Here is a 13,470-nt window from a genome sequence, read left to right as displayed (position 1 = left end):
TCATAATGGTGACAAGTGACCCCTGGGTTGCTAACCTTGCAAGGAGGGCCCAACAACTTCCTCCTGTTGGTTACTTTCATGCCTATGGCGAGAGGTACCTGCTGCTTCTCTAACTCTCAACCATAAGATTTTGTCATTGAGGATCCGGAAACTATCACTGATTTGGGAAAATAATACTTAAGAGTGTTAGTTCCCTCAACCTTCCTTACGTAACAAATCAAAAGATGTTTCTACCTTAGGAGATAACACAGACTTAGTAACAGAGACACCTGGTGGGACTGAATTCCTTGATCATGACATGCTAGCTGAGTGACCCTGGACCTCAGTGTGGAATGAGTAAGGATGTGGACTCCAAAGGCAGGACTTGGTCACTGAATCTCCAAGCCTTGGTTTTCTCATACGTAAAATGGGTACAGAAATGGTACCCACCTCCCATGTCATTATGAGGACTGGTTGCACTGACTAACTGCATTAATGCACAAAAGCACTTAGATTAGACCTGGCCCCGATGAAGACTATGTCACAATTTGCTCTTATCACCACCATGGCCATCATCACTATGACACGGCAGACAAGCAACTTAGCCTCTCCAGGTCTCAGTTTCCCTTTTGAGTCTACCCCATTGAACTCAGGAGGCAATTACACGTCTTAAGCCTTGGGCTCAACACTTGCTGTTTTAAACCCTTATTATTGTTGTTATCGAAAAGTTTGCCAAAGCACTGAATGTAGTTCTCATGGAGTTCTGGATTAAACTATTCACTTCCACCAATAAGAAGAGGATGGCATGGTCACGATGGTTCCAGAACACCCGGTATCTTGGGACGGACCCACCTCCCTTCAGAAGGCGCTTTGCTCTTAATGATTCACATCAGTTCAAACAATCTGTGTTGTGGAGACAATACTGGAAATGGAAGCCCTTTACATACCCTCAGAGGCACTCACGCTGGCATCTCCTTCTCCCACCCCCCTCATCCTCCCACCTGACACCATAAGGGGAGTACTGAGGCCTGGGAAGCAGGGGAGCACTTTGCTTGCAGAACTGCCTATTGCAACTCTCTGATTTCTCTTGCAGGGGTCTCAAGTCATCAGTGGGTGAAAAGCATGGGTGCTTTTCAGAAGTTGACGCAAAGGTCCAGTAAGGCCAAGGCAGCAAAGGCACACAACAAATTTAGAACCAATGGTTTCCCACCATGCAGAAGCCACCTGCTCAAACAGTTGCTGTTGCCAAACTCATTAAAAGTGCGTTCAGCTTCTTTCATGTTTCCAGCAGCTTAAGATTCCAAGGGGAGGCAGGAATGCCCACAGAGCACAACCTGGACGCCAGCTCAGAGATCTGAGGTTACATCAAACCACTGGGAATGTTCTGGTCTCATCTGACCGCAGGGGGAAGAAGAAGAGAATCTTTTCCGTGGTCTTCCTCCACCTGAGGAGCAGCAGGCAGGGGGCACTGAAGGTGGTGGCATGGGTTAGTGGGACTCTTACCTACTCAGAATGGTCAGGTACAACCTGATCACTCTGCTCTTTTTCCAGATGATTCTGCCCCAACCCTCTCTGCCTGCACGTCAGATGACAAGACAGTACAGTGACGGCTGTTAGTGGCATACATTTGTTAGGTGCCCTAATACCCAGCCCAAACAGTACGGACTAATTTTCATTTACAAGATCACTTAAAAACCCATTCCCTGGCCTCAGCAGCCAGAATGGGTTGTTCTTGCCTGATGGATGGCAGGGGGTAAGAAGCCAAGTGCTAATGTTCACATAAACCCATTCTGGAAAAGGCCTAAAAAAGAGCCGAGGAATTCATGTGGATTTCACTTCCCTTCACTATGTAGCTCTGGAATAAACAGGGCTGAAATACGTAAGGAACATGGCCAGGACCCCAAGTTTGACCTTCTGGACCCCATATGACCGGCATGGCGAGCCAGCCTTATGACGAGTGACTCCCACCTGCTAAGCCCATCTGCTGCAAGCTTGCTGACGGCCAGGAAGTCACAAATTATAACCTACAGGATTCCTCAAAAGTGCCAGCACTTTGAGGGGGGGGGCGAGGTGGTGACGGTGGTAAAGGAACGGGGAAAACATGCCTTGCCTTTCACTGGGAGGGTAGGTGACGAGGGTCCTCTGATAATAATCAGATTGGTTTGGACTCTGATTAAAATCCAAGAAGTTTAGAAAAACCTCAGTAAATCATGAAATATCGGATGCATGAAATTAACCAGAACCAGAAACTTGACTCAAGGGGTCCTCCGAAGGTATTTTCCAAAGGCAATGGAAAGACAGTAAATAAAACCAATCAATAACTAATTTCAGCCACACTGTCCTGACCTGTAAGTAATCGGTCTGGGACCATGCATGCTGGTTTTCAGGAAGAACTCTGAAGCCCCATCTCACAACACCTACCAGATGAGGAAAATTCGCAAGTCTCCTGACGCTGCTGGAAAATCGAGGCATGCACAGAGGGGTGAGCTCTGTCACCCGGACAAGCTAACAGAAGGTCCAGAGACTGCCCTGCCTTTTGTCCTAGGCCCTCAGCTACTTGGAAACCGTCATTCTTCAAAAAAGATAAAAGTCTACTCGGGAACTCGAGAGATGAGACAGAATGGATCGGGAAGGGGATGGCAAAAGACAGAACTTATTTTGCAAAGCAACAGTGTCTAGTGTCTCCGCAGACCGCTCACCATTCAATTCAGTCCAAAGGTAATTTACACTTCACCGAAGAGTTGCCAGTGTGGTAGTCACGCTAGATAAAAGCAGTCAGACCTGAAGGAACAACCTATTTTAACACCTGGGGAGAAAATAATAAAGCTTGCGTCTGTTTATGGAAATTCACAAAGGTGTAGGAAAATGACTCTTTTCCCCATGCCCATCCTAACAAAAGAAGTAAGTTCTCAACACCAAAGAGAGATGCATAAAAATACAATTATTTCATTAAAAAAAAAAAAGGGAAACCAACAAAGTAATGGCAGTAGGTGTACATCCTACTGGGCATAAGCATTTTATGTAACGTAAAGTTAACACCTATTTGAGCTGACTACAATGGGGCTTAATTGTTTTATTCTACACACAGCACAGCAGCCAATTGAATCTAATATTAGTCATTCATCAGATAAAACATTTTCAGAGAAACAAACTGCTATATTTTCCCCTCAAAGAACAGCAAGCATTTAAAACACATTTTCCCGGAGATGTTACGCTGAGGAAAAACAGCTTAGAAATGTTAGTTTAAACAAATCCGTTCTCTGGCTACCAACAACAAGACGGATTGGAACAAATGCTTGGCTCTGTCCTTTCCAAGACTCCTTCTGTCCACCTGTCAAGGCAGTTTTGACCCCACCAACCCAACGGGCACCTCCGGGGCAGAGAAACGGGCCTCCCTGCCAGGGTGCTCTCTGCACCCTAAGCCAGCATCCTCATTAGGATTATCCCATGCACTTGCCGCAGGGAGCGCTCAGATGGGCGGGCTGCCAGGTATTCTTTCAACACAGATTCCCGAAGAAGATTCTGCAAAAGTGTCGAAAGCCCAGAATTTCAGCAGCTCTCACTTCCTAGACTCTGCTGCATGCCAGCCCAGAGGGCACCAACCGAGTCAGTGCTTTGTTGAAATGACACTCTGCATTAACCCTCTGGGAAAACTCAAGTTTCCTTCATCAGCTCAGCTACTGTTAGCATCACTGGAACAAAACACCCAATGGGGGAAGTGATGGGTTTGTTTAATTCACTGAAATTATTTTTTTTTAAACAAAAAATGTTGAAAATGGAGCTTACGACATCTTGGCAGGGAGAGCAAAGGGTGATTCTTACCCAGAACCATTGTGCTAATATTATTAAAAGTACATTAGCTCGCTTTGAGTATGTGCATAATGCCCTTTAGTTAAAAGGTGGCTTAGACGGTTGCATTTTGAAAGATACTCATTTCATTCCAAACCTTGATTTGAAAAGTGATAACTCTATAGCACCAAATCCTGTTAAGGTTGGGGCCCACTGAACCACAGCAACACAGACCATGAAAACAGAAGACTACTTCCGACGGGCACTCAGGAACCCCCAGCAGCTGAGTTTCCGTGTGCCTTCTCGGAGGAGTGACGAGAAGAAACCTGAAGACACCAACCCGCCACGCTTCAAAATTAACTCAAGGGAAGCCAGCACTTGTCTTTAAGAATACAAGGCGTGAGCAGAAGCAACCACCAGAGCACGGCTGCAGAGGGGCTGTCCCAGGAGAACGTGGGAGCAGGTCACGAGCAAACCAAACCAAAGCAGATACCAAAAAACTCAGAGGCCCCATAAAGTAAAAGCACTGGAGAGCTGTCCCCCTGGACTTAAGGTTGGGGGGGTCCTTTTCTTTTCAACCATCACATCAGTTTAAATTCACATCCATGTAGCAGTACATGTGGCCCACCAACAAAGTAATGAGTTGAAACCTTTAACGTTTTATTTTCTGATTATAAAATCACTAAGTGCCCCCTAGGAAAGGTTTTGAAAAATGCCAGTGGTTCGCAGAGGAAACATCCAGACCATCCCTCACCCACCCACCCGCAGCAGGCGCTGACATGGGCAGTCACGCTCCCGAGAGCACGGGGAGCTGCTGGTGGCGTGTGTCTTTAAAGGTACCAAGAGATTCAAGAGCCACTCGCACTGCTGCAGTCTTGGTAGTTTTTAGGAAAAGAGAATTTGGGAGACAGCTCCCCGTGGCCCCACTAAGCCAAGGAAACCAGCAACTGAGTAGCTCGTGTGCAAGTTGCGTGTCATCTCCGCTGCTCTGGTCTCTCGCGTGCTCAATGGCAGCTCGACCCAGGACTCAGATAAAAGCCACTTAACTTTTCCTGGGCCAGGGGACGGGGCAGGCGCTAGGAAATAAACCTGCTTTGTTCAGCCTCCCCCTTACCCCACCATGGCTTGGGATTCTTAGCAAAATGCCAGTTCTTAGTTATTATTTCTTTAATGCTGGAAGAGTCGCTGCTTCTAGAAAGTAGAGCGCGGCCATGCGGTCTCCCTTCCCTGCTCTGACCCAGCTACCAGGGAAGACCACCTTGCACACCTACCAGGGAAGACCACCTTGCACACACCGTGACACAGCCTGGACACCCGTGCCCCGCTAGAAACCCACGCACAGACACCAGTCTCCCAGCACCCTCCCACCATGACGTCATGCCACCTCGGGACCAAATCATTGCCCCAATTCTCCCACTTTCAACAGACTCCTGAAGTACCCAGGTAGGGTCTGGCTCAGAATCCAGCAGAAAACGGCTTGTGTTCAGGTCCCGCCTCTCACCCCAGCACACTTTCCCGGGGAAAGGTAAGCAGGACCTAGGCTGCGAGGGCGGAGAGGCGTTTCTAGACCCTTTTCTCTCCACACTTAGGAGATGCTCTTGAAATGACAACAAGTCCAGAAAATTCTTTGAGTCACTGAACAATTGGTGCCTCATACTTCATCAAGTGACATATTTATCCAAGTGGCCCTCCGGGGTTGGATTTTTTTTCTGTGGAGCCCTGGGTTTCCGCAGATTAGTTTACAATGCAAATGATATTAATACCCGGCCACACTGCTTCTTAAAGGGCAATTAGGAGAAAGAAAGAAGGAAAGAGAGAGAGAAGAAAGCAAAGGAGAAAATGCCCCAAGCCAGCTTCCCCTTTGGCTTTTCAACTCACACAAAGCAAGCTACATTTTTTGGATGCTTCCTGCACCTTGAACCCTTGCAGGGGGGTTCCGAGCTTCATCACTGTCAATGTCAACACAGCCCACAGCCCGCCTGCCGTCCTCCAAATTGCAGAGTCTCCTCCAGCCCAGGGTCGCTGCCACCCACCACCTAGACCTTCCTTTCTGCAGGCGCCCATCACTCAGCCTTGGGGGGCTAAGGTCTCCCCCTGGAAAGTGCTCTGGCTGTTTATATTTGCAGGAAACCTGAACTCCCTGCCGAGCAGGCAGCATCTACTGTTGCATCGATACATCCCAAAGCCTGCAGGATCGCAAATGAGGAGAAAATAAAGTCCAGATGCAATCAAGACAAGGGGCTTGGCATCCGCGAGAAAAGTGCAAACCAGTTCAAGGCTGCACCCCAAACCTGGGCAGCAAGGCCTGGAGCTCCCCGGAAGCGGCTTTCCAAAGAGAGGCGCCTTCTGGAACTGGGGGAGCCCCGGCATTCACCCCTGCCAGGGTTGGGGGGCTAAGGCCGGGCACGAAAAGTTTGCCCACGGAGCCGGGGGGCGCCTGGGGGCGCCTAAAGGACACTTTCTCCTCCTGCCGGAGGGACCCGCCGCTGCTGCGCCTCCCGCCGCTGGCCAGGGCCGGCGTGACCGCGCGCCCCCGCGCTCCCCGCGCCCCGGGTTTCGCTCCTGACAGCGGCCCGGCCCCCCCAAGCCCGGTGGCCGCGGCGACCCCCGCGGGCGGCCAGGGGGGTCCCCGGCCCCCGGGCAAAGCGCTGCCGCCCGCGCGCGGGGGCGCCGAGCGCGCGGCCAGCGGCCAGCGCGGGGCCGGGTCCAGCTCGCCGGCCTCCCTCGCGCGGCGCCGGCGCTCCCTACCTTGCGCGCCGAGCGGCTGGTTCTCCATGTTCAGCGCCGCTGCGTCCGCCGCCGCCGAGGCGCTGGCACCGGGGCCCGGGCCGGGGCCGCCGCTCAGCTCCGCCAGCCGCCGGTTGGTGGCCGTGAGCTCGGCGCGCAGGCTGGTCACCTCCTGGCTGGCCGCCTGGACCGCCCCATCGATGCGCAGCGCGAGCTGCTTATTGTCTTCCATCATGCTCAGGATTTTGGCCTGGGGGCGAGAGAGGTGACAAAGAGCTGCATGATGCGCGGGGGCGCGCGGCCGGGCGCCCCCGGCTCTACCTGTTGGGTCCCCCGCGGCCCGGCTCCCCGCGCCCCGACCCCCGGCACCGGCCGCGCCGGCTCCTTCGGCGCAGGAATGACAGCGGCGCCTCCAGCCCGAGCCGGGGCGGTAGCGAGGCGGCGGGGGGAGGGGGAGGAGAAAGAGGGGGCAGGACCGGGGGAGGAGCAGCAGCCGCGCGCGCGGAGACCCCGGCGCCGAGCGCGGCTGCACAAGGACCCGCGCGCCGCCCGCACCCTCTCCGCGGAGCCTACCATTCGCCGCGCGCCCCGGAGGGGGCCGGGGCCGGGGGCGGGGGCGCCCCCTCGGCTCCGGCGCCCCCCCACTTCGGGGACACACCCCCCGGGAGGCGGGGGTGGCGTGAGGCCGCCCGGAGTGGGCCGAGCGGGCGCCCCCGCCGCCGGGTGGGGACCTTCGGGGCCGAGGCGGGCCCTCCGTCCCCTCCCCGCAGCGGTGGGGCAGCCCCCGCCCTGGCGAACTGGCGCCCCGCGCCGAGCGCTGGGGCCCGGGAGGAGGTGGGTGCTGGGGAGCGAGGGGTGCTAGGCGAAGGGGCCCCGGAGGGGAGCGGCGAGGAAGCGCAGGGGAGGGGAGCGCGTGCTCCAGCTCCAGAGACGAGTCCTCACTTTGCCTTTTCCGTAAAATGCAGGTAAGAAACGTGCAGCCTGGAGCTGAACTGGCTGTAGCTCTCACGCTCCACCCCACTGCACCCCACCTCCACCACCCCAAAGGGCGCCGTCCCCCCAGCCATCAGTGAGTGCTCTGGCCTTCCCCAGGTGGGCCACTCACTGCATGGCCTCCCTACCCTGCTGGTGTGCTGTGTGCCCCTAGTTGGGGGGGGGGGTCTCCAGAGCCTGGTTCTCAGCTCCTCAGCTGGACCAAATTTTGGGAGAGGAGAGGGAAGAGACTAGGAAAGAAAACTGGACAACTGGACGGGGACAGTGGATCTACCCCCCCCCCACACACACACTTTTCTCCTCCTGCTGGGAATAGGAGTGTTGGGGACTGCTGCCTCGGTTTACCTACTCCCTCCTCCCAGGAGAATGGAGGTAGCCACGAAGTTGACAAACCCACCTAGTTCCTCTTTCTCCCAGACCACAAGCTTTGCATTTTTCACTGGGGCCCTGGATTCCAGCCACTCCATCCTGTTACCATAGCGAGCTCAGTCCCTGCAAATAGGACAATTTACAACAGCCAATGTACCCCAGGGCAACAGAGCACCAACGTTCTGCTCCCTTGACCTGGCGACAACTGTTCCCTGCGGAAGCCGATGGGGTGTTCCAGGAACCAGAGTTACCAGGGCGAAAAGGCATCTGGTAGGAAGCGCACCTAAGGGCGAGAATGAGGAAGCCCACTTAGGGGCGAGAATGAGGACCTGCTGATCCCATCAGAAAACAACTGTTCCTCATTACCTGCATGCCCGGTTCCCTCTTCCCATCCTATAAAAACCTGCCTTCCCCTACAATAAGCACTGCTTCACCGACCCCCACCTTGGGTCCGTGACGTTCGCCCTGGGGAACGCAATAAAGGCCCCTTTTAAACTTAGTCTGTCATCCTCATCTTGCCCTCTTCGTCTTCTGCAGCTGAACCTTTCAATCATCTCCTGGGCGTAAGGATTCTTATTCCCATTTTAGAGACAAGGAAACAGATGCCCTGGGTGGGAATTAAGCAATTTACCCTAGAGGCTCACAGAAACCAAGTGAAACCAGGGCTGGAAGCGAGCACTTCTCCAAGTTAGTTCCACTCTGCCTTGGATGCTACATTTCCACCCCTTTTCTATGGAGCCATAAAAACCCACTCCAGCTCCATCCCCTGTGTCCACTAACAAGGTACTTCAAGAGGACAGGGCAGTGTTAGTGGAGCATGTGCAGAAGACATAATGTCCCTCTGTGTTCATGCTACTCAGCTGACGGGTCAGCAGGGGACCGAACCCCTGACTCAAGTCTCATCAGTGCATGTGATGACCCATTGGACCACCCACGCAGGAAGAGTGCTTGGTAACCCAGGATTCCGTTCTTTGAAGTCCTTCAGATTAGGGGGTGCATCAAACTATAGAACTTTGTGGGTCTTCAAAAGGGTGATGGAGCCTCATGTTCAGCCATTGCAGAAAATAGCTTGCTGGTTCCTCAAAAAAGTTAAACAGACAAGAGAGCTTCAAATCATTGAAAGCAGGTATTGTGACAAACATGTTCATGGATGTTCAAAGAAGCATGATTTCTAGTAGCCAGAAGGTAGAAACAACCCTCCCTAAAATGAATGGTCAAACAAATGATGGTATATCCATACATTGGAATATTATTCAGCCATGAAAAGGAATGAAATACACACATGCTACGACATGGAAACATGCTAAGTGAAAGGAACAGACATGGGGAGTCACATACCAAATGATTCCATTGATGTGGAATCTCCAGAACAGACAAGTTTATAGAGACAGAAACCAGATTCATGTATGCCAGGGGGTGGGGGGAAGAGAAAAAGGGGTCTAGCTGCTTAATGGGTTCTGGGTCTACTTGGAGAGTGATAAAATATTTTGTCCCTAGGCAGAGGTGGTGGTTGTACGGGCTGATGAAGGTACTAAATGCCATTAAATTGTTCGCTTTATGTGAATTCCACCTCAATAAAAACGTTGGCATGTATGCAAATGCCAAAAATGGGGTGGAGAGGGGTGTCCTGCAGTAAATCTGCGAGCTGACACCTCTGTTACAGGGCTCATCACAAGGTGCAGCGATTTATGTGTATGTGTCTCTCCCATGTCACTGGGAGCTTCTGGAGAAGGGCAATCAGGTCCATGTTTTCAAGTATGGTTCCTCTTTGCATCCTTGCCACCTACCCAAGAGCAAGCGCTCTGCAAATGAATGCGTGTGAGCATGTTTGTACAGTGAACTGACCGAGTGTTACTCATTTTCCTACTCACTGAGATTATTCCCACACACCAGAGTCTTAGAATCGAGTCAAAACAAAACAAAACAAAACAAAACAAACCATTGAACAAGGAGAAAAAAAGCAAAGACAGATTCCTCGGGCCTGTCCTCGTGGCTCTCTGCCTCTTCCCTGATGGTGACGCAACTATTGAGGTTTCAAGAGCCTTGCTTTAGAAACTCCTGGGGTGCCTTCTAGGACTTTAAAGAATTTAATTTTCTGAGATTTTTTTTTTTAACATGAAACAAGGAGCTTTTTCCAGCTGTGTCTCCTTATGCTCACCCACATACAAAAGGACCAGATCTCAGGAAGTCTGAGATCAATTACCCTCTAGAATATATTCGATTTAAACCCTGAACATTACCAGTCTGTTTTTCTGCTCCCCCCAACTTCCACTGTTGCACCTCCCTAGGTAACAACATGGTCAGAGAATCAGTACCCTTGCCTCCTGTTTGCCTCATAAACCAGTCTATCTGGGGCCGCTGAGAGCATTGATGACTGTTTCTTGGGAGACAAACCATTGGGGGAGGAGCTTCAGAGCTCGCTCTCTCTCTCTCTCTCTCTCTCTCTCTCTCTCTCTGAATATGGCAGTTCTGTGCCTGTTTCAGCGTCCTTCCTTCTGCATGTTTCTCAGTTCACCCCCATTTCACACCCCAGCAAGCTGATGTTAGAACTGCATCAGGAAATGGGTTTGCTTCACAGCAACCTGCTCCTAGTTGCCCACCCTCCCAGTCAACCAACCCCCTGCACAGCTGGAGCAGCCCCCCGCCCTCAGGCTGGCACCAGCCTCTGCCAGGATTTGCTGAACGTCCGAGCTTTCTGAACAGAACGAATGAACTGCGCTCGTTGGTGCCCGTGAGAGCCTGCCTGGGCATCTTGAAGAATCTTCAAAACCAGCCCAGCTCAGAGAAAGGAAGTCAGTTCCTAGTGAGAACCCAGGGAAAGAGCTGAACACACTGCTGGTAGCAATGTCCTGGGCAGAAACCTCGTGCCATCAATAGTGACCTTATAATTTAATGTCCACACTGAGATGCTCTTGACAGCAAAAGAGGGTGTGATGAATCTTTCAGTTGCAACAAGTGGCATCAGTTGCAACTACCCAGAGGCAGGAAGGGATTCTTGAGACAGGCCGCTCAAAGTGACCCAGCACCTTCTGCTGCGAGTCCAGCCCCACAGACAATCAGGCTAAGGCCCGACCACCAAGCCTCCCGGGTTCCATATGCAGGTGCTCCAGCCCATGGGGTCGTGCTCAATCTGGCGTCTGGCTTCACCTTCTACCAACTCCTGCTTGTGACAAGTCTGTCACTTAATTCTTTCAGCCCCTAGGGCCATTTCTTTCACCTCTGCCTGGAAAAATCTCCCAGGCTCTCTGCACCTTTTCATCCCTTAACTTGAACACGCCACATTGACATCCTGCCACTGATCATTGTTTTGTTTCTTTGCAAATTTGTTTTGTTTCTTTGCAAATTTGAAATGCAGGTTGAAGGGTATGACTGGAGCATCCCATCACTGGGATGAAGGGCTTTGAACTCCTGGTCCCAACATCCCCGGTGCAGTCCTGCTCATTCCCCTTTGTCTGGATTCCACGCAGTCCAGAATAGGGACTAGAATCTGGTGATTTCTACTGCATGCAACAGGGTGTCTTGGCAAAGGCGCCCATCCGAGAGCCCCAGGAAGGCCAGTCTGTGTCCAGGTCTTCTTTTTGCTTCCACTGTTGGCGCTTAGCAGATGCTTCCCCAAGAGTTTGTGGGTAACTGAACAAACACCTCCTCCTACCACCCCACAGCTTCAGCCGTGAAGATGCTGGTTTTTCTCACCGAAACCCTCCCTTGCCTGTCTTCTTCTCCCCCAGGAATTCTAGGCACATCTTACTTTTCCAAGTACTTGCACAGCTCCTCCCCTCCTGTCTTGTGATTGCATCAATTCCATCATGTAGAGGGGTGACCTGTACTCTGCATTTGACAGATTAAGCACTGAGGTTCAGGGGTTTATCCTATGACGGCCAAACTGAACTAACAGGTCCAAGAGGCCCAAGCCTCAAGTTCTTCCACTTCTCAGCCCCCAGTGGTCAACACGCATATGCCGGAGGGATGAGCTGGCGGTCAGGACTTGGTATCCCCAAAGGTGGCCCATTTTTCCTCTGTGACTCAGTCAAGAACCTGGTTACTGGCTGGCGCAGAGACTGCAGGCAGCGGTCACAGTCCCCGTGCCAGGTTCAGATGACATGTGGGACAGGGTGAGAAAGGCAAGGTCTGAAGGACCCTTGGCCCAGGAGTCAGTGCCCTGTGACCCCCCAATGTCTCTCTGGCTGGCAGGTGGCTGTGTACAGGAGGCAGGAGAAATGCCCTCTGGCCTCCTGGATTCCAACTGGAACTGTCCCTTCCCTCAGACGTGTCCCTTGCCAGACTCTGCGAGGCACAGCTCTGGACTGCAGCTGACCCAATGTCTCTCCACGTGAGGACGAAGACCCCTTGATAGGGAGTTCCCAGGAGATGTTTCTTAGATGTGGATCCTGAATCTCGCTCCTGACCAGCGAGAGTCTCTGGGGCAGTGCCTGTGCATCTGCATTTGCAGTGAGCTGCCCAGGACGCCTGGTGCCTGGTGGGTGTGCCCATGGGCGGGTGTTCATAAAGCACCGGCTCACTGCAAAAGGCATAAATATGGGGCCTTCCAGCCTCGGGTGGGCTGCGAGGCTCCCTTGCCCTGTCTCTCTGGATGCAGTCTGTCAGCGAATAAATAACCCACCCCCTCCCCCCAGAGTCCCTGGGGAACCCCCTCCCCTGCCCCTTCTGCAGATGGATGCTCTGTTTATTCAAATTGTCACAGGCGAATCGGCCAATCTAGAGCTGTATCTTTTGTGCATTTACACAGTTTACTTTGGCTGAGTGGCTTGAACATGAGCTCTGGGGAAAAGGGTAGAGCTTGGCTCAGATGGGGCCACTAGGTCCAGGGCTCAGGGTGAACAGAGCAGGAGGGAGCCGGCATCAAAGGCAGAAGGGTGTGCAGGCAGCGAACCCCCACGGCTAAGCTCCATTCCCTTCCCAGCAAGACTCCCCTTCCCACCACCACCGCTAGTCACCCTCACAGCCTCAGTCACGAAGGCAAGGACTTGAAGAAGCATAGAGAGAAGAGGCAGGCACAGGGCAGCCGACAGTGGGGCTTAGGGAAAGAGCCTGACCTGCTAGGTGGGATGTGGGTGACGATTGTCGATGACGCGTACAGGCGACATGTAGTTCTACAGTTGCACCACGCAGCTCCCACCAATGCATAGCACACACACGTCTGGATCTATGAGTAGACACACATATGTATCTGTGTGCACGCAGAGCACGGTTGTTAGTGTAAAGACATTCTCCTTTTGCCTTCCCCAGTCACCTCCCATCAAAGAGTTGGCAAGCTGGTCAGCCCCTCTCCTCTGTGTATGTATTTAACAAGCCCAACCCCTTCTGAGTATTTCTCATTTGCATAGTTCTTTCATAATCACATTATTCAGAAGCTCCCTTGTATGACATAAATATTAAATATGTATACTAACCATAGACTTAACCACACAAGCATATATTCATAAAGCACTATCTCTAGAGAGAAGTGCATTTTTTCCTCTTGCTGAATGTCTTTGGCTGCTTGAGGTGCTTATTTGGTGCAGGCACCAAATATTTATTTATTTGGGGCTTACAAGAAAATGTGTGTGATGGCCTGGGCTCTGGACTCTTGGCTTTGTCACAGCGTCTGTGAGT

At 52.3% G+C, this 13,470-nt stretch overlaps 1 protein-coding gene across 3 annotated transcripts in view; it reads right to left on the bottom strand.

The window, feature by feature from the left end:
• Positions 1–7,026, bottom strand: part of KAZN (kazrin, periplakin interacting protein) — a 353,192-nt gene extending 346,166 nt beyond the window's left edge. For 2 of the 3 annotated variants that reach the window (XM_054691610.1, XM_054691611.1), the window contains exon 1: positions 6,517–7,026. In XM_054691610.1, coding sequence (XP_054547585.1) covers positions 6,517–6,730 — 214 coding nt within the window. In that variant the 5' untranslated portion in view covers positions 6,731–7,026. The remainder of the gene's footprint in view (positions 1–6,516) is intronic. The other variant, XM_054691613.1, reaches the window with a different exon arrangement.
• Between the last annotated feature and the right edge of the window lie 6,444 nt (positions 7,027–13,470).

This window comes from Talpa occidentalis, unplaced genomic scaffold (genome assembly GCF_014898055.3).
Source record: "Talpa occidentalis isolate TD23 unplaced genomic scaffold, MPIMG_talOcc4v2.1 talOcc4.9, whole genome shotgun sequence".
NCBI classification, from domain to species: Eukaryota; Metazoa; Chordata; class Mammalia; order Eulipotyphla; family Talpidae; genus Talpa; species Talpa occidentalis.
This window is presented reverse-complemented; position numbering and strand designations above follow the sequence as displayed.